Here is a 25,313-nt window from a genome sequence, read left to right as displayed (position 1 = left end):
GCTGGCCCTGCCTGGGGATCCCGACCTGGTGTCTGAGGGAGGGCGAGGCAGAGCACGGGGCACCGGTGCTCGCCCTCTCCGGGGCGTCTCCCCTCCCTCCCTCCCTCCCGTTTCTCCCTCAAACACTTGTGGATTCCAGCTGCTCCCAAAGAGAATGTAGACCCAGTTTGTGGTAACTCTGTGTGATGGGCGCTTTGATCACCTCAAAAGGATGGCGGGAACACGGGCAGTGGGACCCCAGGAGGTGCTCTTACTCCGGCCTGGGGTACAGGATGGCTCTGGGTCTGGACAGGTCACCCCCACCTGTGAAGGAACACGAGCCCTGGAAGCTTATCAGGCAGGTCTTAGCAGCCAGACCCGACCAGGAGTGTGACGCGGGGCTCTCTGTAGGGTCCCCTCTGCACCTCCACCTGCCTGGCTTCTGCAGGCAAGGACAACACGGGGAGTGACAGGGACTCACAGGGGCGTGTCCGTGTGGGCAGCAGACCAGCCGGCACGGACCGACCATCACTTGCTCGGGGTCCCCTTGAGCCAGACCCGCGCCGGGCATTGCTCCTGGCTCAAGGCTGTATCCCAGAATGAGGGACAGGCCCTCGGCCCCTCTACCACCTGCCGCGAGCTGCATGAAGCGGGGACTGGGGCTCGCCAGGGTGGGCTGAGCGGGAAGCCGAGTGGGGCAGCCCCGGAGCGCACCGAGCCCAGGGCCGGCCAGAGCCAGGCTGGTGCGCGCCCGGGGGACCCCGGTGCGGAGCTGAGCTCTGGGCTGCCCCCGGGGCGGAGCTCTCCGGGTTCAGGGGCTTCCCTGCCGAGGGAGGCTTGGCTGGAGAGGGGACTGCGGTCCAGCAGGGTCGGATCCCGAGGGCCGGAGCGCCATCGGAGCAGCTGCTTGCGGTGGCCCCGAGGGCCCGGCGAGGGGGGCCCGGGGGCTTGTTCCAGCGAAGCCGGGTAGCCTGGCGCCCACACACCGGTGCGTGGAGAAGCCCGGCCGACTCTTGCTCCCGCGCTGGCTGAGGGTCGCGGACACACGACCCCCACCTCGGGGTCCTCAGGTGCCAAGTGGGGGCTCCGCCTGGCTCCCCGCGCCGCCGGAGCCGGGACGGAGGAGCCCCGCGGGGCGCGGCGCGCGCGCACCGGGCGGCCTCGGGCCGGGCCGGGTCGCGGACGCGCCTTTCCCCGCGTCGGCCCCACACGACCGAACGAAGAGTCCCGTGAAGCGGGAGGACTTCAGGGGAAGAGCCGCGGCCGCGCGGAGAAGCTAGTCCCGGGGTCGGGGTCCGGCCTCCGACGGATCGCAGGCGGTCTGGGCGGCGCGTCAGCCGGGGCACCTCTCGGCCGCGGCCGGCACCCCGGCGTCTCCGCCAGCGCCAACCCCACGCCCCCGCAGCGCCACGCGGGCGGTCCTCCCACTTCCCACCTTCCCCGGGCTCCCCCGGACCTTTCTACCTGGGAGTCTCGCCGGCTGAGCCGACGTGGGAGGGATTCCCTGGGAACCCGGCCGCCCTTTCCGGCCCCCCCGTCCGCAGCCTCGGCCAATCAGACCGGAGCGGCTAAGAGGGGCTGGGCCGAACAGCGCCCTCATTGGACACCGGTGGTGGGGGCGGGAGGAAGGCGGAGCGCGCGCCGGAGCGGAAGTGGGACGTCGCGTCGCCGATTACGCCACGCCGCGGCGGCTGAGGCGCTTCCGCTGACGGCGGTGTACGCGGCGAGCGAGTCCCGGCGCGGCCCGCTCGGCTCCGCAGCGCCGCAGGCCCCGGCCCCGGCCCCGACCCCGTGCGGCCCGAACATGGACTCCGCAGGCCAAGGTACCCGCGGGCTCGGCGCCTCCGCTCCTCCGCCTGGGCCCGCCGCGTGGCTCCTCCGGCCGCCGGGCCTCGCAGCCTCCGAGGGCCGTGGCGCGCGCCGTCCGCCCCCGGCTCGGCCGCTCGGAGGACCGGCTCCCGGGAGCGGCTCCTCGTCCCCAGCGTTTCGGGTTTCGCGCCCCCGCCCGGCGCCCGCCTAGTCGGCCGGCCTCCGGCCCCACGCGGGCCCTCGGACGGGCCGCCTGGGGGACGCGCCGCGGCCTCTCCCGGGGAGGGTGGCGGCGCTGCTCGGAGCGCAGGCGGCGCGCGGGTGTCTCGGGGGAAAGCGCGCTCCGGGCCGGTTTCCAGAGCAGACGCCCCGGAGCGGCCGGCGGTGTGGCGCGGCCGGGTCGCGGCCGTTCGTTCCGGGCTGTTGGGGAGGGAGCCGCGCTCCTGCGTCCGTGGGGCCGCGCGGGTGATGGCGGGCCCGGTTCGTGGGCCGCCCGGGTCGGAATGCGTGGGCGCCGGTGCGTGCCGGACGCCTTTCTGCTCGCGGAGCGGCCGAGCGCGCGGAGCCCGAGCTCCGGGACGCTGGCGGCCTTCCCGCGGCTCGTCTCCACGTCCGCGGTCGGTGCACGACGGGACACCGGTGGGAGTGCGGGCTGGGCGCGGGCGGCGCGCCGGGCCTGCCGGGCCCGTTCTCGTTCCCAGAGTGACCCCTCGAGAGGGTCCCTTGTACGGTCCGCGCGCGGACGGCCGTGCAGTGCTGGGGAGCGGGACCCGCCCGGGGGGGTCTGCCGCCGGGCTGCGCCTCCACCCCGCTCTGGAGGCCCCCGGTGTGCGGAGGCCCCGTCCCGCGAGTGACTGTGTCTGGCCAAGCGCCCCGTCTCTGTCGGGGGTCGTTTCTGTGGGCTCCGTCCGGGAGCGGCCGCCGGTGTTGTTGGAGAGAAGACACGGCGTTCGGCGAATTGAGGAGGTTCGGTGTGGCGGGTTCGCGGGATGAAGCCGAGTCATGCAGGTTGAGCTCCGCTGCTTAAAACGCAGACGTGCTTCTGCCCGAACCGGACCCAGCGCCAGGACGTGCTGACCGCCCGCTGCCTGGGGCCCGTGAGGGCGATAAGCTAGAGGGGTTCTTAGCAGATTCTAGGACTCGCGCGGTGGGGAAACCTGCAGCAGAAGACACTACCTTCTTGACACTTTTGTGACTTTGTTTATTTTACTTACTGATTACTGATGTTTCTCACTTCCTTAAGTGACCTCTACTTGCGGGCCTTGAACTCATGACCCCAAGATCAAAGGCCACATGCTCCTCGGACTGAGCCCTGGAGCTGCCCAGGCCTTTACTTGTAAACGTGCTGGACACCGTGCAGGGCCTGCTCTCGTGGCTGTGCGGCCTGTGTGTGCTGCAGGGCAGCGGTGGGTTTGCAGCTGGGACGAACTAAAGCAGACCCCTGTTTCCTTGTGCGGGATCTTGTCAACGTTTAGTGCAGACAGGAAGATGCTTCTAATTCGGAAAGAAGATGGTGACTCTGGGAACTGGAGCCTGGTCTGGGTGTCGAGAAGGGGCGGAAGCAGTGTTTTCTCGGCTCCTGGCTGCGTGTTGCTGTGGAAGGAGAGTCGAGCACAGACGGTGTTTTGTTTTGCTGACTCCCTGCCGGGGCCGGAGGACCAGCATGTGCTCCTTGTGTGTAATTTTAGCGTGTGCTCTGCAGATCGGTTGGTTGGAGGTGGTGCCTGTTGTGTTTACAGCTGTATTAAGTTTCTCTGCTCTAAAAGTTGGAAGATCCCTTAGGTCAGACTGCTTTGTTTATAGCAAAGGCTCCAGTCTCCGGAGCATGCGCTGTCATAGGGGGAGGCAGAGTTAGGGTCCGGCTGCCTTGTGCCAGCCTTTCTCATGCCCTGCAGTAGCACCGTGGGTGGCCTGAGATGCCCTCAGCCTGATGGCGAAACCATCCCTGCAGAACCTGTTAGAGAAGAAGTGTGGGTTCTCTCCGCAGCCCCTCCAGTGCCTCGTGCCCCATCCTCTCGTCCTTGCTCTCTTCCTTGGTGGAGCTCTCTTCCCTGTCGACTTCTCTGTAACTTCTCCTTCGTTTTCTTTTTAAGATTTATTTGACAGACGGCAAGAGAGGGAACCACCAGCAGGAGGAGTGGGAGAGGGAGAAGCAGGCTTACTGCTGAGCAAGGAGCCCAGTGCAGGACTCGATCCCAGAACCCTGGGATCATGACCTGAGCCTAAGGGAGATGCTTAACGACTGAGCCACCCAGGCGCCCCTTTCCGTAACTTGTCATTGACACTTTCTGACCTTATTTGTCTCTGGCAGATATCAACCTGAATTCTCCTAACAAAGGTCTGCTGTCCGACTCCATGACAGATGTCCCTGTCGACACAGCGGCGGCTGCCCAGACTCCTGCTGTCGAGGGTCTGACTGAGGCTGAGGAGGAGGAGCTGAGGGCTGAGCTTGCAAAGGTGCTGTGTCTTGGCCGTCTGTCTTGGGGGGACCATGAGTTCAGGCCCCCTCATTAGCCTGAGGGGGCCATAGGGCTAGCTGTGCTCTGGGGAAATTGCCCTGGGAGGTCATTCCCAGAGTCCCACAGAAACCGCTCTCTGTGGTGGCTTTGTGTGTGCTTGGCGTCCCGTAGGGAGTCTGTGAGGAGAGTGTCTACACTGGGCAGCTGCTCTGAGCCCCCCATCAAGGGGAGTTTCTTTGTTGGAATTAACACTTGATCGTTCCCAGACTCCACAAATTTATCCGTCCCTAGATCTCCATTTTCCTTTTAAAAATGCTACTTCTCTAAAAAAGTGCTGCATGTGATCTTTTTAAAGTGAATCTTTTAAGAGGAAATGGTAATTAAAAGCCAAAATCTCCAAGTGTAAGTTTTACTCACAGCAGTGGCCAGGAACACTTCTTTTTGCCGTGTGATGCAGACTCTAACGGTGACTCGCTTGGGATTCCCGGTCTGGCGCCTTGAATTTGCTAACATCCGAGTGTAGCCTCGGATCCGGCAGACGCTGATGCACTGCCTGTCACAGCCCTGCTCAGTCTCCAGAGATGAGCCTGTGTTGCTGCATCCTGAGTCTGAAAAGAGCTGGCTGTGCAGATAAGCCTCAGCCCACGACCAGGTCTCAGATCAGGGGAGAGAGACCCTGCAGCTGTTTCTGAGCCGAGGGAAGGTTAGGGACTCGCCGCAAGTGGCGCAGCCAGGCTTGTGTTTTGCACTAGGTCACTTCAGAGCTGAGCTGCAGAGTGGAGAAGCTGAGTGTCACTTAAATTCCCAGTGTGCACCTCCCCCAAGACAGCTGGATTGCACACCCTCAAGCTCTGTCGGTGGCCACACTGTGTGTGGAATGTTCTAGTCGCTGGTCGTTACTGCTGGAGTAACTGGTAGCAGTCTGGCCTTAGATGACCCTGTTTATAAGTTATTTGCTGTTTCAGCTGTCTTCTGATGGAAAACCTAGTGGTGTGAGGGCTCTGAGCTACTTTTTGTTATCTTACTCCAAACCATCACTTTTTTTAAGAGAAGGAGTTTTTTTTCTTATGGCAGCTATCACACAGCAGTTGGAAATAGACCTCTGGAGCCGTTACGCTCTAGAGGACGCTGCTTTTTCAGGTCGCATCCTTTTTGATTTGAGAGCCCGAGAAGGTTCAGGTCTTTATCGTCAGGATTCTTTCTTGTTTCTCAATTCACACTACCTTAAGCACAAAAGAGAATTTACTTTTGGCTTGGGTGACTGCCTTTCCCAAGGCCTCGAGCAAACCTCGGGAACATACATGTGGTCATAAGGCTGTTGCTCTGTCACCTGGGTCTCTGGCCATCCGTCTGTCTGTCAGCTCCACTTCTTTCCCAGTGTAGATGGGGCCTGGCTGCCAGCAGTTCTCGCTTCTGGGCCCAGACGCGGAGCCTGGAGGTAGAGGGGCCTGTCTCTTCTGACAGCTGTGCCCAGTCCCAGGGGAGAGCTCTGACAGGCCTTGCTTGGTGATTCATGGGTGGGCACGGTGCCTGGTAGCCCCACCAGAACCACTTGATTTGGGGGGATGGGACAGTCTTCCTGAAGAAGCTGGGGTGCTAGTACCAGATAAAAACAGAACAGTTGCGTGACGTAGCCTCTGTTCCTAAGACATTTATGTTTCTGTAAGCGGAAAGTGTCCACAATTCTGGGAACCCTCTCACTGCAGTGTGTGGGGGCGGGGCGTTCCTCACTGCCCGCAGCAGCGGTAGCTAACCAACTGTGTGCTTTCGTAGGTGGAAGAGGAAATTGTCACTTTGCGCCAGGTCCTGGCGGCCAAGGAGAGGCACTGTGCAGAGCTGAAAAGGAAGCTGGGCCTCTCTGCCTTGGAGGGCCTGAAGCAGAACCTGTCCAGGAGCTGGCATGACGTGCAGGTCTCTAACGCGTAGGTACCGGCCTGCGGCAGAGGTGCCCCTGGCGGTCGGAGGGCGTTCACCAGATCGGTGCCCTTGCCACGTCAATGGGAGGTTAAGTCCTAGGGGACTCAGTATGCCTGTGTGCTGGCAGCCAGCAGAGGCTCTGAGTCCTTGGTCTCGCAGCGGGTATGCATGGGAAGAGCTCAGAGTCCACGTGTTTTTAGAAGGCGGCAGGTGGATACAGTAGCTAGTCGTCCAGGCGGAAATTGAGAAGAATGTATTTCAGGGTCCGAATGTGAGAGAAAGCTCATTAGGTCCTCAGTGAGACTGATTTTCCTGTGATCCCCCACCTGCTGAAGCAAACGCGAGTCCTCACGAGCAGGACGTGGTCACAGCCCCAAGACCTCTGACCAGATGTGACTCAGCTCTCTGAACTTGGGAAGTGTAGCTCCCTGGCTCTTCTGAAGTGTATCATCCAGGGTCGGACCGGCACGGTAGGAATAGGACTGGTCGGTTCTGCCGTGGGCCTCCCCGGGCCTCAAGCAGGTGCTGAGAGGAGGGGCAGGCCCCGTTCTCAGGCAGGCTGGAGACCCGCCCTCTGCCGTGCTCCGTGGGATTTCACCTGTGTTCGAAACCTTAGTTGAAATAATTGTTCTAAATAATTTACCACAGACTTTCTGTTTTTAGCTATGTGAAAACTTCTGAGAAACTTGGAGAGTGGAATGAGAAAGTGACCCAGTCAGACCTGTGAGTGCCTCTGCCGCCAGCACTTCCCCTCCGAGTGCCTCTGCCGCCAGCACTTCCTCCTCCTCCTCTTCCTCTTGCCGCTCCTTTCAGGACAGGGAGGCTGTGCGCACTTGGCACAGACCTGGTTTTAGTGTTTGGGGGTATTTTATTTCTTAAACACAAATGAAAGTAAAACTCTCATGAAACGGGTGCAGTCGCTGAAGGAAATTCGCTCGGCCACAGACTGCACTGAAAACCTCCATCTGGCTGGCACGGGTGCGTCCCTTAGAGGAGAGGCCTGGCCGGACTTGCGGGGCACCTCTGGCTGGTAGGCGCCCCTCAGCCTTGCGAGCGGGCAGAGTGGCTGCGCACCGTTTGGGCTGATGCCGGTAGTGATTCGGGGCTTGTTTTGGTCTTCTCTGCTCTGCAGACGGGGCTCCCGCTGAGGGGGTTCTTGAGTGAGGGCTGCCATACGGGCCGTGCTGGTGGGATCTTGGGGTCGCTTTGGTCTGAGGGGCACTGAGCTCTCAGGCACGCAGAATACGAGCAGAGCAGGAAACAACACAGATGGGTCTTCGTGTCTGCTAAAGCTGTGTTTTATCTGAGCTCTTTACACAAGGAAATAGCACTTCTGTTACCTGTGCTCCAGTCTGATTCTAGTTCCTTTGAACTGAGTGGGGTCATGTTATGAGATCATGGCTTTCTGGGATTCTTTTCCATCACTTGTCGAGGAGGAAGTGCTATGGTGTCTCCCGGAGAGACTTGGCCGGCAGGCCTTCGATCTGCCTGGAAGGGAGCAGTTGTTACGGAGCTGGTCCTCATGGCGCTGGGCTCCCAGGTCAGCTGGCTCTGTGCTCAGGGTCTCGGCAGCTTGGTGTCCCCGGGGCGGGGGCTGGGCGCCAGGGCGCTCTGGCGGGTCCCGCCGTTTGTGCGGTTTGGGGTGAGAGCAGTCCTGGGCACACCTTGCGCGGCGTCTTCGGGGCTGTGTCGGACGATGCCTGCTCCACGCCGCCGGCGCTCTCCAGGCTGAGGCAGCAGCTGTCACCTGTGCACTTTGGGTGCCAGGCAGGCTCATGGTGCGGACTTAACCCAAAAAGAGCCTTAGGGGACTTTGGTGCCGGTTGTAACACCAGGTGGCGTGAGGTGGCTACAGTGCTGTTTCAGATAGTTACACCGCTGACTCCTCTGAGGAGCCTGTGGCTCTGGCATGGAAGTGGCCGGTGGGATGACCCTTCCCCTGAGGCCTCACCCCCAGCTGCGCTGGTGGAAGAGTTGGCACAGTGAAGTGCTGGGGGCTGGAGCATTTCTGCAGGGACAGCCCAGGGGGACGGTGACCCAGCTCGGGGTGAGGTGACTAAAAACATTGGCTGCTCTGCGCTCTCTGGGGCGAAGGTGCCTGGCTGGTCATCGCTGTGGGAGGCCACTGGTGGGGTATGACCGCCCCCGAGGGATCCCTGTCGACCAGACACGTGTGTGCCTCCCAAGCCGGCTGTCGTGAGGCTGTGCTGGGCAGAGGCAGTGTTGGTGCTCTCGTCCTGTCTTCCCTCGGCTGCGACACGGGCGCCTCCTCGGGCTCTGTCTGCTGGGAGACAGAGCTGCAGTCGTGTGCGTGTGGCACCAGGCGAACTCCATGGCCACTCGTTGGCATGTTGAGTCCTTCGGTTGCGCGTGACGGAAAGCACAGACGTAGACGGTGGCAGCTTGTCTGGCTCCTCCTTCCCGGTGTGGGGGGTGCCCAGCGTTGCAGGGCTGAGTCTTTGTAGCTCACAGCCCCCCAGCAGGAGGGCGCCGTGTGGAGGACCTGGTGTGCGTCTCGCTGGACTCTCACTGTGGTCGGGGCGCTGTAAGCTTCTCTGCGGTCGGGCGCCCCCAGAGCTGGAAGTGGGAGCAGCCCCCAAGGGAGGATCCCGGAGCGAGCACCTCCAGCAGGTGCTCCACCTGACTGATGGCGGGGCCTGGTGTTTGTCGGGATCCTGCACCTCTGGTTTCCGAAAAGGTAGGAGTGACTCTCCGGGGGTGCTGGCCAGGGTGGCTCAGTCTAGTACTGTTGAGCAAGTCTAGGCTCGAGTTACCTGCGTCCAGACGCAGACTCAGCCCCCAGCCCTGTCTCCGCCTGAGCGTGGCTTCCACTTCTGCATCTGCCCCGGTTTGGGGGTTCCCGTCTCCGAAGGAGTCACTTGTGACCCCTCCTTCCACCCTGTTGAGTCTCCCGCAGGGGTGCTGCCCATCACAGTGGCCCATCGCGAGGGTCCCTGCTGTCTGTCGTCTGTCGTCTGGTGGCTGGCCCCGACCTGAGTCCCCTCAGGACCTGCTGGTCCCTGACAGTCCGCAGCCCAGGCTTGTGGTCCCTCCAGCTGCCGCTTCCCCGTGGGCACAGACACCCTGTGCCGACTTTGCCTTCAAGCCTCTGCTTCAGACTCTTGCACTGCAACAGACAGGGCCACGGGGTCTTACGTAGTCGTTGGTTCACGAGAGGTGGCTGGAAGACGTTTTCTGAGTTTGTGTTTCTGAAACTAAATAGCGCCAATAGTTACCTCGTGCTTAGTGCTTTACCAGTAACTGCTGTGCCTGCCAGCCTGTTTCTCGCAGTAACTGTTCTAACTCATTTTGACGTGAAAGCAGTTCGCTAGCTGGGCGTGAGGGTGAGGGGGCCCAAAGGCTTACTGCAAGGTAGGGACCCCAGAGAAGGTTCCAGAGCCCTTTATTGCCGCAGTTCCGCTGACCCTGAGACAAAGTATGGTACAGGTGGTGGCTCCCGGCTTAGGCTGCGTCAGGTGGGAAGGCGCCTTGGAGGGTTACAGCTGAGTGTGTGGAAGCTCTCCCGGAAGGAGCATGCACTTGGGTTTCTCGTGGTGGGAACCAGCTGGGGTCGGCCCCTCTGCTGGGCGGCCTGTCCGGATCCCAGCCTCGGAGCTATATGGGCTCCTGCATTCCTACTTGGGGTTTGTTTCCGATCGTGCTCAGTTCTGTGAACGTTTGTCGCGGGGAGGTTGGGGGGCAGGATTTCTGGTAGTCAGATTTTGCTGAAGGTCGGATTCAGAATTAGAGGCTTTTTTAGTGTACGCCTTCAGGAAATCCAGAGCAAATCTTAGAGTAAAGATTTTATTTTATTTTATTTTAAAAATTTTTAAAGGTTTTGTTTATTTGGAAGAGAGTGAGCGAGCAATGGGGTGGGGTAGAGAGAGAGACAGAAGCAGGCTCCCCGCCGAGCAGGAAGCCCGACGCAGGGCTCAGGCCCAGGTCCTGGGGTTATGACCTGAGCTGAAGGCAGATGCTTAACCACTGAGCCACCCAGGTGCCCTTACAGTAAAGATTTTAGATTATTTTTTCTCCATTATTAGTATGTTTTGGGATTCGTGAACCTTCTGGGAAACTAAGATAAACTCACTGTTCTAGTGACTTCAACATGTTTTCAAACTCACTGGCTAGAAAGCACATGTTCTGAGTCCTGAGGCCCCACGGTGCTGCGAAGAGTGCGTGCCCAGTTGAGGGAGGCCCTCCCAGGAGTGTGCAAGGCTGGACACCCCCACACACAAGATGGGGTGGCCTGGGGGGGTCATGGAGAACCCCACCTCGTGTGGTCAGGAGGGAGGAGAGGGAGGGGGCAGCAGGCACTCCCAGTGGGGCGTCCCGCAGATCGCACTGGGGAGCGAATGGGGGAGGGCTGCCGAGGACCTGACGTGGCCGCTGTTTGACCTTCCCCCGTGACCCGGGGACACCAGCGAGCCCTCAGAAAGTGATTTCAGAGAATAGGCCGGCGTCCTGAGAGCGTGGCCATCAAGAAGCCATTTCTTTAGGGCTGCTTGGTTGGCCAGAAATGAGCCTTCGGCTTCAGGCGGCTGTGTCTGTTGTTTATGGCGGCCGGACAAGGGCTGGCAGGACCACGTATTAGCTCTCCAGGTGGCCCAGCGGTGTCCCTGCCTTCTCCGTGGCCATCGCACGGACATTGAGGTCATGGACCTGTGTGTCTTCTGGGACGAACCTGCATGCGGGTGGATGGGGCAGGAGGGCATGGAGAGGGTGGTCTGTTCTGTGATCCAAGGCTCCCCTAGGCACTGAGAACGGTGGCCTGAGATGAAGGTCCTGCGGCGCCGAAAGGGTGTTGTGAGACCGCACGGACGGGGGTGCTCCGTGGCCACACTGTCCAGTGCACCCAGCCTCCCAGGGGCGTGGTGGAGTTTTGACATAAGAAGCTTCCCAGATTAACAGAACAAGGGGTTTTCTGTTTTCTGTCCCAGACCCAGGGCCCCTGTAGGGCTGTCTTCAGGGCAGGAGGCAGACACTCAGCGTGGCGAGAGATCAAGGGAAGTGGGCACCTGAGCTTTAGGTGAGGTGGAATGAGGTCAGAAAACGGTTGTTTCAGATCTGGGAGGTTGAGGCCTGGCTGTGCCGCTTCTGTCCCTGTGGTCCACCCCCTCCCTGCTGGGCCAGGCACACGCTCACGAACAGCTCCTCTCTCCTTCTCTTGGGTACACTCTGGGCGCTTGGTGTTCTTGGCTTACGGTTGATGACGGCTCCTTCTTCTGGGTTGGTTCAACTGGTGTTTCTTCTCAGCTACAAGAAGACTCAAGAAACTCTCTCCCAGGCGGGACAGAAGACGTCGGCTGCCCTGTCCACCGTGGGCTCCGCCATTAGCAGAAAGCTCGGGGACATGAGGTGAGACGCTGTAGTCGCGTGGGCAAGTCAGGTGAGGGTTTTAGAGCTGCTGGGGGCTCTTCAGGGGCCTAGGGCTCAGATGCATACCCCTCGGGGCCCCTTGGCAGCCACAGAGGTGGGCTCACCAGCTTGGACCAGTCGGTGCGTGGTCCCTTTTCTGTGGGCTGCCTCTTGGCCATTTCTGTGTTTCTTGGGGGAAGAGGTTGTTGTTTCTTCGGGGCAACTTCTAATGCTTGGGATCCGTGGAGTTGGGTGCTTCCCACTGAAGTTCCTCAGAGGGACGGTGGCCCCCGTTTGGTGTTAGTGTCCGGGTCGGGCGTCACTCTGGGCAGGCCGGCCGGTGGGGTGGGGGTGGGGAAGTGTGTTGTTGCCTTGGAACGTTTGCCTGGCCCAGATCCCAGAGCGTGTGCGGCTGTGTGCCGGGGCCCCGGCTGAGTGGTCTCCCCAGGGCTGAGGAGACCTGCACGGCCATCAGAGGGCCTCTGAGCACACGTGGCAGCACCCACGCGCAGCCTGGTGGCTGTGGCTCACCCAGCCTTCCCTGGTCTGGGCTCCGGGGCTGCACCCGCCATGTCTCTGGCTTCGCTGCATTGAGCCGAGGGGATTGAACCCCGGGGCCCGAGGCCACGGTGTGAATCCTGGCTCGGCCACCGCCTCGTTTGCCCTTGGCAAGGCGTCCTTCTCGGGATGGTTAGAGCGAAGCGCGCACTGGCCAGCAGCTGTGCAGAGGGCTTCGTTACCGCGGCAGGCACCTGGCCGCCGCCGCCCAGCCCTGTGCTGGCCCCTGACCCACACGCAGCCCCGGTCCCCTCACTTTGGGATCCCGGACTTCGGAACGCCTCCCCGCGGCCCCCGTGCTGACAGAGCCTGTGCTGAGGCCTCTGTCTTCTCACAGTGGAGAAGCACAGTGTGGTGACGCCTGTGGGCTTGGCGGGCTGAGTGCGGCATCGGGGCCTGTCCGGCTCGGAAGCCGCGCCCCTCCTACCCTCGGGTGTGCTGCCTCCCTGCCTGCTTAGGTTCGGCATTTCCTCCCCTCACAGGCCCGTCAGTTGCCTGGTGGGGCCTTGAGGTGGGGGCTGCGCGCTGGCCGCACAGCCAGGGGTGAAGGCACGGACCCTCCCCCGTTGGCTTCTGCCCGGGGCCGTGCCCACCTTCTGTTTGTTTGATGGAATTCATTCCCCTCTCATTCGGAGACTCTGAACAGTCAGTCCGCGGTCCGTGTGTCTCCTCTGTGCTTGAGGAGTTCACGTGCCCACAGTGGGGGCTCTGGTCCGGCTCCTGAGTGGCTGTGGGATGGCCGAGGGTCCTCTTGGGTCAGCTTGTAGACGCAGGCCTGTCCACAGTGGCTGCGATGACTCAGGCCCCACCCGCCATGGCTCCGAGCTGACGGCTGCCCGGTGGGCTTCACAGCAACCGGCCGAGACCGCGTGGGTGGGTGCCTCTAACGCACGTCGTGTGACGTTAGATGTGCCGTCGCCGCTGCCCTCGGGGATGCCTGCTGTGGTTAGCCTGGGACAGACCGATCGCACGCCACTGGGGGCCGGGCCTTGCTCCCGGGGAGGGCCGCGGATTCACAGCAGCCGTCCCCATGCCACGGGGCAAGCCATGTGCCAGGTGGTGCCTGTTCTTCGCTCAGAACGCCAGGCTGGTACCAGCACTTGAGGGAGGAGGCAGCGAGCATCTTCGCGGCCTGCGTTAGTGCTCACTAAGCGTGTCCCCTGTCACTTCAGGCGTTGCCCTTGTTGCGTGTCCCCACTCACGGTCGAGTGCTTGCGGAGCGTTGGTGCTGCCGGGAGCCGCTGTGGTGGGGCTGCCGCGGGCTCCGGCTCGGCTCGGCGTCTGTTCCTTCGTTCCCGCTCTTGGCGCCAGGAATCGGCATTCGCTGCTGACCCGTGGCGTGTGGCCCGTGGCCTCCCTGTTAGCACCGCGCTTCACGCGCATGGGCCGGCCGGCGTGAGGGACCTGGCCCTGTTCCACGTGCCCGGAGGGACTGTCCCGTTTGCTGCTGTGCCTCACCTTGGGGCTCTTTGGTTTTATTCTGCTGTGTTTTCGGGGATGCCGTGAAGTCTGGCACCTCGATGTGTCCGCTGCTTCCTTACTGTGCTGTCTCAGGTGCTGTCTGAGGCCACGGCCCGGTAGCCTCCCTGGTTTGGAGCCGAGGCTCAGAGTTTACCCCTCCTGGAATGGAAATGAGGTGTAGGGAAGTGCCTGTGTGTTAGACGTTGGCCCCGCATCGGTGTCCTCCACGGGCCTGTCTGGGAACAGCCCTGGCCTGAGGCTTTTTGCGTGCCCTGGGGCACGAGGTGGCCGGCTGGGAGAGGGCTGGACTTGGGTTCAGGCAGGGGTGGGTCTCTCTGTGGGTGACCTGTGAAGGCCCGTGCCTCCCCTACCCCTCAGACTCCTGCTCCTTCCGTCTGGAGACGGCAGGCCTGCTGCCCACCCACGTGGCTGTGTTGCTTCGGAGATGATGTCCACGTTGGGGGTAAGAGGTGCTGGGCCCGGCTGCGTGGAGGAGCATGTGGCCGTGTCGCCTTTGCCCATGTGTGTTTCTGGGTTGGAACCTGTCTGCGGTCCCGATGGAGCCAGAGTGCAAGTTGCACGGCCCTGGGGGCGTCTCAAGTCCTGTCGCAGCGCAGCGCCCTGGTCTGGCTGCGGCCCCAGGGAGAGCGCCGGCTGGTCTGTGGCCGCGGAGGTTGTGGCAGAGCCTGGCTGACCTGGGTTCTGGGGAGTGGCACATGCAGACCCTGAGGGCAGTCCCTCAGCTCACCTCTGCCCTGCTCTGCTCTTTGTGGGTTTTCCCTCTAACTCCAGACAGAGTCACAGACACACAGTGCCTCGTCTGTGACCCAGGTGGGGTCGTGGAGGTGTGGTCATGTGCCTGTCGCGGACTTGGGGCTGGGGGAGAGGAGACAGCGTGCATGTCCTGCTCTCCCTGGTGGTGTGAGGACTGGGGGTGGTCATGGGGGTCCCTGCGTGGCCTCCCAGAACTTGATGGAGGGGCTGGGGTGGACCCTGGCCTCCCTTTCCTAACACTGCATTTCTTCTCCTCCTGCTGCCGCCTTTCAGGGCTCGTCCGTTCTCACACTCCTTTAGGTAAGACTGCTGCTGGACGTTACCTCTGGAAGGTTCTTCTCTTGATGCAGGGCAGGGTGGTGTCTGGCTGCCCATGGGAGGCTGCGCTGGAAGGGGCAGCGGGGGGCCCGCCTGGCGTTCTGCCTGCCTGGCGCTCCTCGGGCTGTGACCGTGGGACTCCTCGCCAGCCCGCAGGCCGGCCTCACTGAGCTTGTCCTGCGGCCCCCACCTCTGGGGACTCCCGAGGGGAGACCTACTTGTGCGGGAGGGTCCTGCTGACCCTCTCACTCTTGTGGTCAGTGCTGCTTTCTCCAAAATGCCGGCTCCTGGTTTCTCCTTCCCCTGAGAAGCAGTCTTGTCCCTGCGAGTTGAGACGGTCCTGTTTATCCTGGGAGAGCGGTGAGCTCACTGGGACCCCTCTGAGTGGCCCTCGCTCCGTGCCGATTCGGTCGTGCTTTTCTAGCCTGACGCCAGCGCTGCTGCCCCGTCACACCATCATCCCGCTCGCAGGCCTGGAACCCAAATCCAGAACAACGTGTGATTGTAAATATTTTTACTTACTCGACCTGCTTGTTTCTCTTTTACCAAAAAGTCCCTTCACTTGCTGTGAGGTCAAGTAAGGACGTCTGACAGTTGTTTGTGCCGAAAGGGTTTTAAAGGCCCAGGCCTAGGTTTCCTATTTTAAAGTTCTCCCTTAGCATTGTCCCGTTTCTGGGGCAGCTTTGGAGGCCAGGGAGAGGAGCCTGGGGTTGCGTTTTCCTCCTGGTGTGGGGAGCCCTTCTGTGTGCTGTGGCCGGAGCTCACCGACCCTGCAAAGGCGGGTGTCTGTGTGCACAAGCTGATGGGCGTGGTGTTGGCCAGCCTCGTTCCTGTGTTAACTGCTGCTTCCTTCTCTGCTTCTCCCATGCTTCCGAGTAGCAGCTCTTCAATCCGCCACTCGATAAGTATGCCGGCCATGAGGTAACGTGCGCTCGTGCCCTGGAGCTCTCAGAGCCCGAGGGGGGCTGGGTGGGAGTGGGTGAGGCCTGCGGTCAGCCTCACACTTCCCAGATGCCTGAGCCAAGGACTGTCTTCCCCTGGAAGCCTCCTGTGGGCCAGCGGTTGCAAAGATCCCTTCTAGGCCAAAGAGCTAGTGGGGGTGAGGCCCAGAGGAGAGCATTGTACCAAACGGGCTCCATCTGAAAGCTTCCAGGGCTGCCCATGGGGCTGGGCCGCGGGGGTGGGGGGCAGAGAGAATCCTGCACATATGTGGCAGCCAGGAGGCCTGAGGTCCCTCTGGGCCTATTACGGAAACTTTTATCTGCTTCTGGAGGGGAGTCCTGGTCTCCTCAGAACACCCAGAGCCGTGGCCTGTTCCTAAAACCTCCCACGGGTGTGTTCTCCATGGGGAGGCAGCCGCAGAGCCACCGTCCCTGTTACGGGACACTCTGCTGTGGCTGGGGGGTCCTTGCCAGGCTGCCCCTAGGGGCACGAGGTACCGGGAGGAGCTGAGCCAGAGAGGCTGGAGCTGGTTGTGGAAAGGGTGCCGGCTGGGGCTGGGGCTGGGGCTGGGGCTGGGGCTGGGGCTGGCCTGTTTTCTCTTCCTCTGCCGCTTCCTCGCTCCCTTGTTCCAGAATTGTCCTCGGTTTTCCTTTGCTGGACTTGTGTGGGAGATTTGTGTCAGGAACACCTGGGACTTTTTGTGACATCTGTGTGGTACATCAGTGTGTATTTAGGGTACAGCAGAAACGCATGCCACATCCCACTTACTGCCCAGGCGAGGGGTCTGCGGTTTGCCCGTGTGAAGTCGGGGTTTCACCCGCTGGTGGCGTGCAGGTCTTCCCTTCTTGCGGTGGGCGGCTGTGGCTGGCCTTCTCTGACCTGGAGGCCTCCAGAATGACATTGTCGGGGCACATGCCCCCCTCCCTTTTGGTGTGTCCCATTTTTAATGTCTCGGGATGCAGTTGGAGGTCTTTCTGGAGGCTGGCCCTGACCCTGAGCCCTGTAGATTGAGGCACGGCCGCTTGCTCCCTACACTGACCTCTTCTCTCTCTCTTTAAAGGAATTCTGCCACCTTCAAGTCGTTTGAAGACCGAGTTGGGAACATAAAGGTAACTCTCTCTGGACCGTTCACTTGGCTCGTTGGGGTGGGGCGCGACGCGTCCTTTACGTAAATGAACTTGGGCACCGTAGATTCATGTGCGGTGCCAGGAACTAACGCAGAGGGTCTTGTACCTTTTCCACAGTTTCCCCAGTGATCACGTTGCGCAGTAGCACCACCGGGATAGGACAGTGATACAGTCATGGTGCAGAGCGGTCTCATCCCCACTGCGGTCCTTCCCGGGGCTCACCTTCTTCTAGCCCTGCCCCCACCACCGCTCATCTGTCCTCCGTTGTGATGACTTGTCATTGCCAGAGTGTCCTAGGATTGGAACCGTGTAGCGTGGAGCCTTGGAAGATTTGCTCTTTCTACACAGCCTAAACCCCTAGAGATACTGCCAGCCTGTTGCCCGTGTCGGGGATTTGTTCCTCTTTATCGCCCGTTGGTGTTGATGTGGTGTAGACGTCGTAGAGAGCTGAACAGCTGGGGTTCCCAGCAAGGCCTAGGGTGTGCCAGCATTGTGTGCTCTGTCTCAGGTTTTATTATTTTTTTTCTCGATTTTTTTTTCCCCATATGTAGTCTAAGGTGGTCGGTGGCAGAGAGAATGGCACTGAGAACCTGCCCTCCCCGACCGGGAGTGGCTCCAAGCCCCTGCCCGATCCCACGCCTTTCTAAGCCCGTCCCAGCTTTGCCCGGCCATGGAGAAGTGCAAGCCCGCCCTCATCGTCACAGCCGCGTCGCCGCAGCGGAGCCGCCCGTCAGACCCCGGGTGGATGCAACCGAGCTGGCTTTGAGGAGGGTCCTGCCGTTCCATGTAGACGTGGCTGCTGTGTTCGCATGAGTTCTGCAGAACGCGGTCTTGTACGCAGATGCTTTCCACTGAAGTTGGTAGATGCAGACCCCTGTGCCGTCCTTCCTGGGGTGCAGGGAGTAGACAGGACAGTGGGCCTTTGGCGGTCTTGTTAGTTCGCGAGAGCGTGGAAGGAACGGGAGTGTGATAAGCATAAAATAAGTGGTATCTCCTCAGCCTCCCCTTTCGTGACTTATAGAAGGAGCCTGCAGAAGAAAGATTCATCCAGAAAGTCATCTGATCTTCAGTTTTTATTTCAAATGCTAAATGAGAAAACTCCATTTTTTGAAACCCTCCAGCAAGAAACTGGTTATCAGCAGCCGCCTAATTCTTACACTAATGATCTAGCTTTAACAAAAGCAAATTCTTTATTTTTTAAATGCAGTGAATTTTTCGACAATTTAAGCCAAGCGAAGCAGCTTTAGTCTCCGTTAGAAAACACTATTTCTTTGGACTCAAGCTGACATACAAGCCTTACATCGCAATATGCTTTATTTGTTTATAATGTTTTTTATATGAAAATAAGGGTTCTTCAGTGGGTTTTGAGCGTTATGTAGACTTCTGCGTCTAGCCCGAAGGGCAGCATGCTTGGACTTTTGGTGTGTTTTGTTCAGCTGATACACTGCATTCCAGTGTGTGAAGCTTGCTTCTCTCTCCTCAAGGACTGGGGTAGCTCCTGCCAGTCAGAGGGCTCTGGGCCTCGGGGGGTGGAGGTGGGGGTGGGCAGGAGAGACAGAAGCCAGCACCCTCCACAGACAGCTTGGCTCCAACATGCCCGTTTGCTGCACCCTGGGGACAAGTGAGAAGCAGATGGGCCCTGCATCGGGTCGGCTGGGACTCTGCTTTCGCCTTTTCTCAGGAGCTACAAAGATCTCATTCCCATTCTGAAGCTGCCACACCCCAGCAGCCTTGTGGTCAGGGCCCCACGCGTGGGGTGTGTCTGGAGGGGCAGCTCCGTGCCTTATTGGCTCCCAGCAGGCCGAGAGCGCACCTGTGCACGCGCAGAGTCCACTCCGGGAGACCGTGGTGTCCTCTGGCAAGCTGAGTGTCCGCTGGTCACTTCAGACACCCTGGGTGGACTGCGGTCTGTGCTGGCGCCATGGGAGGAACAGCATTTGTGTTTTTTCTTCAGGGTTAGAATCACGGATGGGGTGTGGTGAGAAAGCAGGACGCAACCGTAGTAACGGATTCATCTTTTCCTTCAAGTGGATAATGGGGAAATTGTCAATAAAGCATTCCTTTGGGGAAGAACCCATGTGAGCTTGTGTGGTGCGTCTCTTCAGTCGTGAAGGTCAGAGGAGCGGCAGATCTGCCCGCTGCGATCCTGTTGCCTTGGGCCTACGCTCTCGGGAGAGGGAGAGGCAGCCGGGAAGCAGGCGAAGCTCTTCAGTCCTGAGTGAAGAGAGAGCGCACCATGAGAGCTGTGGTGACGGGTCTGTGGGGTGTCTGAGGAAGGGGCCTAGGGAGGGTGAGAAGGAGCCGGCCAGCTTACAAGCGGGCTCAGGGCTAGGCAGCTAGAGGCCGGCAAGCCAGGCACCAGAGAGGCTGGTTGGCCGACCACATTAGCCCCGTTGAAGGGTTGGGCCTGTTCGGGAGCCACTCGGAAGTGCTGTGAGCATCGAATCTCGTTGCCTCCCACCCGAGCGGTGGGGGACAGGAAAGCTGCATGTATCCCTCAGGTGCACAGTCTCATTCAGGCGGAAGACGGCCACTGAGTGGGCTGCAGGCATCATCAGAGAGTCCCGCCCCCCGGAGGTGGGACCCTGTGAACAATGGTAAAGGGCAACCTTGAGCAAACGAACCAACCGTCGGGGCAGCGCTCCTGAGTTACAGCGGCGCAGGCGCAGTGGGGACAGCAGGCGCTGGTCAGCAGGGTCAGCAAGTGGGTCAGCTGCTACGGGAGGCCTCAGTGAGTGCAGGGGTGCCGGCTAAGTGGCCTGAGCGCAGTTTGACGACTCCTTTGTTAGCACGGGGTCTGCGAGATGAACAGGTGGGTCCAGCATGTGCTCAGAAACAGGCTTGGGTTCCCCATCCGTGGCCTGCTGCCCTCTGTGATGACCCTTTCTCTTTTTAAGATTTTATTTATTTGAAAGCACGAGTCGGGGAAAGGGGCAGAGGCAGAGGGAGAAGCAGACTCCCCGATGAGCAGGGAGCCAGATGATGGGGCTGATCCCAGGACCTGAGATGGTAGGGACCTGAGCCACCCAGGCGCCCCTGTGATGACTCATTACGTGTTCATCCTACATTTCTACATGAAAAGGCGAGCAAATAAGAATGTGTATTCTCATTCCTTTCCCCTTACTCATAAGACACAGTGTTGTGTGCTCTGCTTTCCCTTAATGCTATGCCCTGTGGTGCTAGCCACACCCACCCCTAAGGCCCTCTGGGGGAGCCCCTTTCTGCTGGCCCAGTGCTCCACATGTGTCCATTCCTGCTGTTGGGGGTGTTCTGGTGGTCAGCACTCTCACTGGGACCATCAGACTTCCCTTTGGGGTCAGAGAGCAGGCTTGCCCAGAAAAAATAGCAGGGAAGCCTAGTTACTTCACGCGGATGAGCCGCGCACCCTGCACGGAGGTCCGGTCAGCTAGTGCAAAGGGTGAAAAGCACATTGACCGTTTACTTTGGGAATGGGTTCCATGAGGTTTTCTTGGTTTTGGGGGGGGGGTTGTTTTTTGTTTTCATGGTGTTCTTCTTTTCTTTTTCTTTCTCTCCCCATCTTTTTTTAAAAAGTAGGCTCCATACTAGGTGTTGCAATGTGGGGTTTGAACTCAAGACCCTGAGATCAAACCTCAGTTGAGAACAAGACTCAGATGCTTAGGGGTGCTGGGTGGTTCAGTGGGCTTGGGTCATGGTCCTGAGATCCTGGGACCCGAGCCCTGCATCAGGCTCTGCTCGGCAGGGAGCCTGCTTCCCTTTCTCTCTGTCTCTGCCTCTCTGCCTACTTGGGATCTCTTGTCAGGTGGATAAATAAAATCTTAAAAAAAAAAAAAAAAGATGCTTAACCAACTGAGTCACCGAGGTGCCCCACATGGTCTTCATGTATTAATATTCAAATATTCTGTGGGTAAGAATCTGTGGGGTCTTGTGAGATAAGGAATCTGATGTGGACCCAGCCCTGAAGGGCTTTGCAATTCCATTTGTTGAGGAAGACAAGGTATTGCTCTACCCAAGGGACTTGTGTGAGGTGAGCTCTGAGAGCCTGGAGGGTGGCAGCAAGTGGTGGGGTGGGTCGGAGCAAGGGCACTGCTGGGAGGAGCTGCTGTTGGAGAGGAGCAGCAGCTCCTTCTCCCAAGGGCCGGTTCCCTTGTCTCCGGGTGAGGATAATGAGGTTGGCCTCGCCCGATCAAGGGGCGTGGACAGCACAGGGGCTGACGACAGCCGCGGCCGGCATTCACAGGTACCTTTTCTGTCTGCCTTTCTCGGAACAGGTTGGTTTGCTTATTCAAAAACACACTTGTGGAGCACCTGGGTGCTCAGTGGGTTAAGCCTCTGCCTTCGGCTCAGGTCGTGATCCCAGGGTCCTGGGATCGAGCCCCACATCAGGCTCTCTGCTCAGCAGGGAGTCTGCTCCCCAGCCCCCCGCCTGCCTCTCTGCCTACTTGTGATCTCTGTCAAATAAATAAAGTCTTTAAAAATAAATAAATATACATTTTAAAAAAGATTTTATTTATTTATTTGGCAGAGAGAGAGATCACAAGTAGGCAGAGAGGCAGGCAGAGAGAGAAGGAGGCAGCAGGCTCCCCGCCGAGCAGAGAATCCAATGGGGACTCCATCCCAGGATCCTGAGATCATGACCTGAGCCGAAGGCAGAGACTTATCCCACTGAGCCACCCGGGCACCCCATAAATAAACATTTTTTTAAAAAAACTTTATTTGACTTGAGCAAGAGAGAGCACAAGCAGGGGGAGAGGCAGAGGGAGAGGAAGAAGCCAGCTTACCGCTGAGGAAGGAGCCAACTCAGGGCTCTATTCCAGGACCCCCGGATCATGATCTGAGCCAAAGGCAGACGCTTAACCAAGCCCCCCAAGCGCCCCCTTTGTATACATTAAAAAAAAAACATTTTATTTGTTTATTTGAAAGAGGGAACACAAGCAAGGGGAGTGAGAGAGGGAGAAGCAGGCTTCCCACTGAGCAGAGAACCTGATGTGGGGCTCAATCTCAGGACTCTGGGATAATGACCTGAGCTGCAGGCAGATGTTTAACCCACTGAGACACACAGGCACCCCCTTTGTATACATTTTTAATAAGTATAGCGTTCCAGGGACGCCTGCATGGCTCTGTCGGTTAAGCAGCTGACTCGATTTTGATTGGGTCATTATTCAGGGTCACGGGATCGAGCTCCAGGTCAGGCTCTGCACTGGGCATGGAACCTGCTTAAGATTATCCCCCTCTCTCTGACCCTCCCCGCCCTTCTCTCTCCCTCTACAAAATAATTTTTTAAAAAACCCACAAAACTATACTGTTGCATTTGAGTGTGCTTACTTGTATAGTTGGGCAGGTTTTTGTTTTCACTATTATAAGAAACACCATCAAGAGCATAAACCTTTTTGTGTATCTGGGAACATTTTCTTAGGAAGGATATCCCTAAAGTGGAACTACTAGGTCAAGGTGGGGTTGGGGGAGACTCATTAAGGCCTGGCTTGCAGGCTGAACACAGCTTCAGTCTGGTCCTGGTGCCAGGTCCGTCTTATTCTCTCCTTCCTCCTGTGATTCTGGCCTGGGATCCTTCATCCTCTTGAGTATGCAGTATTAATCTGGCCTTTTCTTACCGCCTGCTTGGTGTTGCGGTGTCCTCACCGCCGGGACACTTCCTGAGCTCTCTGCCACCTGCAGCCAGCCTGACGGCAGGGAGGGGTAGGAAGAGGGCCGAGGTAGCTAGGGGTCGGGGCTTGTTGGCAGAGAGCCTGGGTTTTACTCCGGTGTCTTAGGAAGCCCTGGTGTCACCAGTTTCTAGAAGACAACGGCGCTCAACGGAACACGGCCAGGGGCAGGAGTGGAAGCGAGGAGGCAGAGGCACTGACGAAAGACGTGTTCGGGTGCGTTCTGGATGGAAACTGGACACGCCCGCGGAGCAGACACCGAGCCGGCACCGAGTAAACGGCAGCCCTGTTTCCGGTTACAGGGAGTGACCGCGCAAGGGGCGGGCAGGCAGCCCTCCCAGCTGGCCGACAGGATGCGCAGGAGCCCCGCCCGGATAGGGGGCAAGTGAGCGGACATCGCTCCTCGCGCTTGTCCACGCCGCTGTGGGAAGGCGATTCTGGGAGGGTGGTCGGATGGCGGGGCGGGGAAGGAGGTCCTGTCCCGGAGCTCCCGGGAAGAGCAGACGCCGGTCCCTCACGGTGGTCCGCGGAAGGGGGGCGTCGGCCTCGGGTCCTTTCCCGCCTGACCAGGGCAGTTCCCTGTGATCAGTCTTACTACGGCGCTGAGCAAGCCCGGCGGCAGCGCGAGGCCCCGCACGCCTCCCCTCCCGGGGATCACCGCAGCACCCGGCCGCCCCGGCGGGAGGCTCCGCCCCGCCCCTCGGCCCCGCCCCTGCCGGGCGGGAGGCTCTTCCGGCTCCGCGGAGCGAGCTCCGCCCACTGCTCCCGGGACTTCCGTTCCCGGGCTGTCACCTGGGGCTCCGCCCCCGGGCTGTCGTTCGAGGCTCCTCCCACGGAAGGCGTTGCGGGGCCTCCGCGGCTGTCAGTTTCGGCTCCGCCCCATATGGGCGGGGCCTCCCTCACCCCCGCCCCCGAGCCCAGCGCTCCGGGAGCGTGCGCGGCCTGCCGCGTCCGCGGCTCCGACCGCGGAGCCCACGTTCTTCCGGGGGCGCGCGCGCCCGTGCGGGTGCGTGCGTGAGCGTGCGTGAGCGTGCGCGCCCCCGCCGCCTGTGCCGGTGCTGCTCCCGCGCCCTCTGCCGCCGCAGCCGCCGCCGCTCGGGGTCCCCGAGACGCAGCCCCGGCTGAGGAGCGCGTCGGCCGGCTGCCCAGCAGCGCCGCGGAGCTGAGGAGCGGAGCCGCGGAACCGGCGGGCGGGCGGGCGGGCGGACAGGTGAGCTCGCGGCGGGCCCCGCGGGCCTCCCGTCAGGCCGGGCCGGGCAGCGCGGGCCGCGCGGGTCTGCGGGGGGCGCGGGGTGAGGGCCGGGGGCGCCGCGCGGTGGGGGCCCCGCGGGGCGGCGCGCCGGCGGCCGGAAATGGCGGCGACCCTCCCTCCGGGCCGCGGGGTGGGGGTGGGGGGGCGGCCCGCAGGGCGGGGGCCGGCGGGGGAGGGGGCTTCGCGGAGCGCCGGCTGTGGCGGCGGGGCCGGGTGGACGCTGCGACCCGGAGGGGGGTCGGGCGGGAAGGCGCGCCCCCCCCCCCCCCGCCGCGGTCCCGGGCCCGCGCGAGCCTCGGTCAGGGGCGACCCGAGGGGTCTGTGCGGGCCGAGCGGCCTTGAGCTGGTCGGGGCACGGCCTCCCGCAGCGGCGTGCGTTCCCCTGTGGGTGGGCAGGTGGGGCCGCATCCCGGGGGCGGGGGGTCTCACGGGGGCGCCGAGCTCCCTCGGTCCCTCCCCCATTCTGCCGGATCGCGGCCCGCGCGCGGCCTTCCCTCCGCCCCACTGTCCCCGTGACCGACCCGGGGGTCTTCTCCTTCCCGGGGGCGGGGGCAGCGCCGCGAGCCGCGGCTGGTCCCGGGTCCCTGGGGTGCGGCGCGGGGAACGGGGTTGTTCCTTCACGCGTCCGGATGAATCGTCCGGGCTGCAGGAACCCTGTTTCTCCGGCCGCTTCGCCCCGTGGTCCTCGAGGGGACAGTGGGAGGGACCGGCCTGGGGAGGGGCCGGGGGCAGGCCCGGGACGTGTCGCGCTTGGTTCCGCGGCGTCCTCCAGGCCGAGGAAGCCGAGTTCCCGTTGGGCTCGGACGGGGGTGTTCAACCCGCCGGTCGCGGCCCGGCGCTCCTGCGTTGCGCTAGCGTTGGACACCTTTGTCCTCAACTAGCTGCCCGTTGAGACGGGCGTCCTAGCGCCAGCGATGCCGGCGCCGCGCCGTTCCCGCGGCTGCCCACCCGCGAACGCCTAGCCCGGCCTCCGGCCACTTTACGTGGCTTTCGTGCTTCTTCCCCGTGAAGTGTCCTGCCGAGTTCAGGACGGAGCAGTGTCCGGGGCTGAAATCGGAAGCCGGACTGAAGGGCGTTGGGGACTTCATCATTCGGGGTGCGAGGCGCTCCTTCCACCTGTGTCAGGGTCCTGGGGCTCAGGGCAGCTCCTGATGGCGCGCGGCCAAAGCAACAGCTCCGGGAGCTGGTTCTGGCTGGCTGACTGTGGGGCTGATCTGTGTGATCCAGATGGCCTTGTCCCCCCAGCGGTCACTGTGGATGGTCATTGTGGACCAGCACAGCACTGCCGGGGACATGTGTGTGGCAGGACCCTCAGAGGCCAGCCGCCTTGGCCCTGGAGTAAGCAGAGCACCGGGGCTTGTGTGGGGAGCAGACGCTCCGGCAGGCGTGTGGTGGATGCTCTGATCCTTGCCGAGGATCCCGTGTGGCCTCTGGGATGCCTGTTTCTGCCTCTCCCACCCCCTGCGACCAGCCTCCTACCTTTGGCCCTCGGACTCACCCTCCCCCTGCCTCCGCAGCCTTCTTGCTGGTCTCTTGGCGAACTCTCCGCCCTCCCGTTGGCCGGGAACACTCACTTCCTCATCCTCACGCTCCGTGAAGCCAGGCCCTCCGTGACTTCCCTGCATCGAGTTTTAGTCGCCTCCTCCCTTTCCCGTCTCCCTTTCCTCCCTGACTTTCCTGCCGCGCTTGGTTATTCTGACTATGTTTACTCTTTTAC

The 25,313-nt window shown here is 61.0% G+C and overlaps 4 protein-coding genes across 16 annotated transcripts in view; 2 read left to right on the top strand and 2 right to left on the bottom strand.

The window, feature by feature from the left end:
- Positions 1-240: 240 nt before the first annotated feature.
- On the bottom strand, positions 241-1,785 carry LOC116595809 (translation initiation factor IF-2-like). The gene is made up of 3 exons (XM_032352582.1): positions 1,639-1,785; positions 1,297-1,439; positions 241-1,218 (listed from the first exon to the last, which is right to left on the bottom strand). Exons 1-3 carry the CDS (start codon positions 1,783-1,785, stop codon positions 603-605), a joined length of 906 nt encoding a protein of 301 aa, XP_032208473.1. The 3' UTR covers positions 241-602.
- Positions 1,641-18,779, top strand: TPD52L2 (TPD52 like 2). Of its 12 annotated transcripts, XR_004288097.1 has the most exons (10): positions 1,643-1,802; positions 4,100-4,245; positions 6,021-6,169; positions 6,828-6,887; positions 11,421-11,522; positions 14,589-14,615; positions 15,058-15,137; positions 15,513-15,554; positions 16,636-16,684; positions 16,820-17,122. XR_004288097.1 is itself a non-coding variant. In XM_032353595.1 (9 exons), the coding sequence occupies exons 1-9, from the start codon at positions 1,784-1,786 to the stop codon at positions 16,829-16,831; spliced, it is 606 nt and encodes a 201-aa protein (XP_032209486.1). In that variant the 5' UTR covers positions 1,644-1,783; the 3' UTR covers positions 16,832-17,122. The 12 variants fall into 12 exon arrangements, 11 of the variants coding, with proteins under 11 accessions (XP_032209484.1, XP_032209487.1, XP_032209482.1 ...); XM_032353595.1 differs by lacking the exon at positions 15,058-15,137 and having other exon boundaries at positions 1,644-1,802; XM_032353590.1 differs by lacking the exons at positions 15,058-15,137; positions 16,820-17,122 and adding an exon at positions 17,254-18,779 and having other exon boundaries at positions 1,645-1,802.
- A 4,495-nt stretch (positions 18,780-23,274) lies between these two features.
- DNAJC5 (DnaJ heat shock protein family (Hsp40) member C5) overlaps positions 23,275-25,313 on the top strand; it is a 36,122-nt gene continuing 34,083 nt past the window's right edge. For both annotated transcript variants that reach the window (XM_032353618.1, XM_032353615.1), the window contains exon 1: positions 23,275-23,554. The gene's annotated coding sequence lies outside the window, so the exon portion shown is untranslated. The remainder of the gene's footprint in view (positions 23,555-25,313) is intronic.
- Positions 23,587-25,221, bottom strand: LOC116595804 (WAS/WASL-interacting protein family member 1-like). Its single transcript, XM_032352576.1, has 5 exons — positions 25,076-25,221; positions 24,580-24,712; positions 24,118-24,307; positions 23,907-23,978; positions 23,587-23,816 (listed from the first exon to the last, which is right to left on the bottom strand). The coding sequence occupies exons 1-5, from the start codon at positions 25,219-25,221 to the stop codon at positions 23,587-23,589; spliced, it is 771 nt and encodes a 256-aa protein (XP_032208467.1).

Source organism: Mustela erminea, chromosome 7 (genome assembly GCF_009829155.1).
Source record: "Mustela erminea isolate mMusErm1 chromosome 7, mMusErm1.Pri, whole genome shotgun sequence".
NCBI classification, from domain to species: Eukaryota; Metazoa; Chordata; class Mammalia; order Carnivora; family Mustelidae; genus Mustela; species Mustela erminea.
Note: the sequence above shows the minus strand (reverse complement) of the source record. Positions and strands in the feature narration are given on the sequence as shown.

Bases quoted from the DNA above. Each gene is read 5' to 3' on its own strand.
- LOC116595804 (XM_032352576.1), bottom strand. From the start codon at position 25,221: ATGCAGGGAAGTCACGGAGGGCCTGGCTTCACGGAGCGTGAGGATGAG. The intron at 24,308-24,579 runs GTAAAGTGGCCG...GCCCCTCCCCAG, and splicing joins GGAAGAAGCACGAAAGCCAC to GCCGGTCCCTCCCACTGTCC. The intron at 23,817-23,906 runs GTCGCCCCTGAC...TCCGGGTCGCAG, and splicing joins GGCCCGCACAGACCCCTCGG to CGTCCACCCGGCCCCGCCGC.
- LOC116595809 (XM_032352582.1), bottom strand. From the start codon at position 1,785: ATGTTCGGGCCGCACGGGGTCGGGGCCGGGGCCGGGGCCTGCGGCGCT. The intron at 1,440-1,638 runs GTCCCACTTCCG...ACTCCCAGGTAG, and splicing joins GGCGTAATCGGCGACGCGAC to AAAGGTCCGGGGGAGCCCGG. The intron at 1,219-1,296 runs CCTGCGATCCGT...CCCTGAAGTCCT, and splicing joins CTGACGCGCCGCCCAGACCG to CCCGCTTCACGGGACTCTTC.
- TPD52L2 (XM_032353590.1), top strand. The intron at 6,170-6,827 runs GTAGGTACCGGC...TTCTGTTTTTAG, and splicing joins GACGTGCAGGTCTCTAACGC to CTATGTGAAAACTTCTGAGA. The intron at 11,523-14,588 runs GTGAGACGCTGT...GCCGCCTTTCAG, and splicing joins AGAAAGCTCGGGGACATGAG to GGCTCGTCCGTTCTCACACT.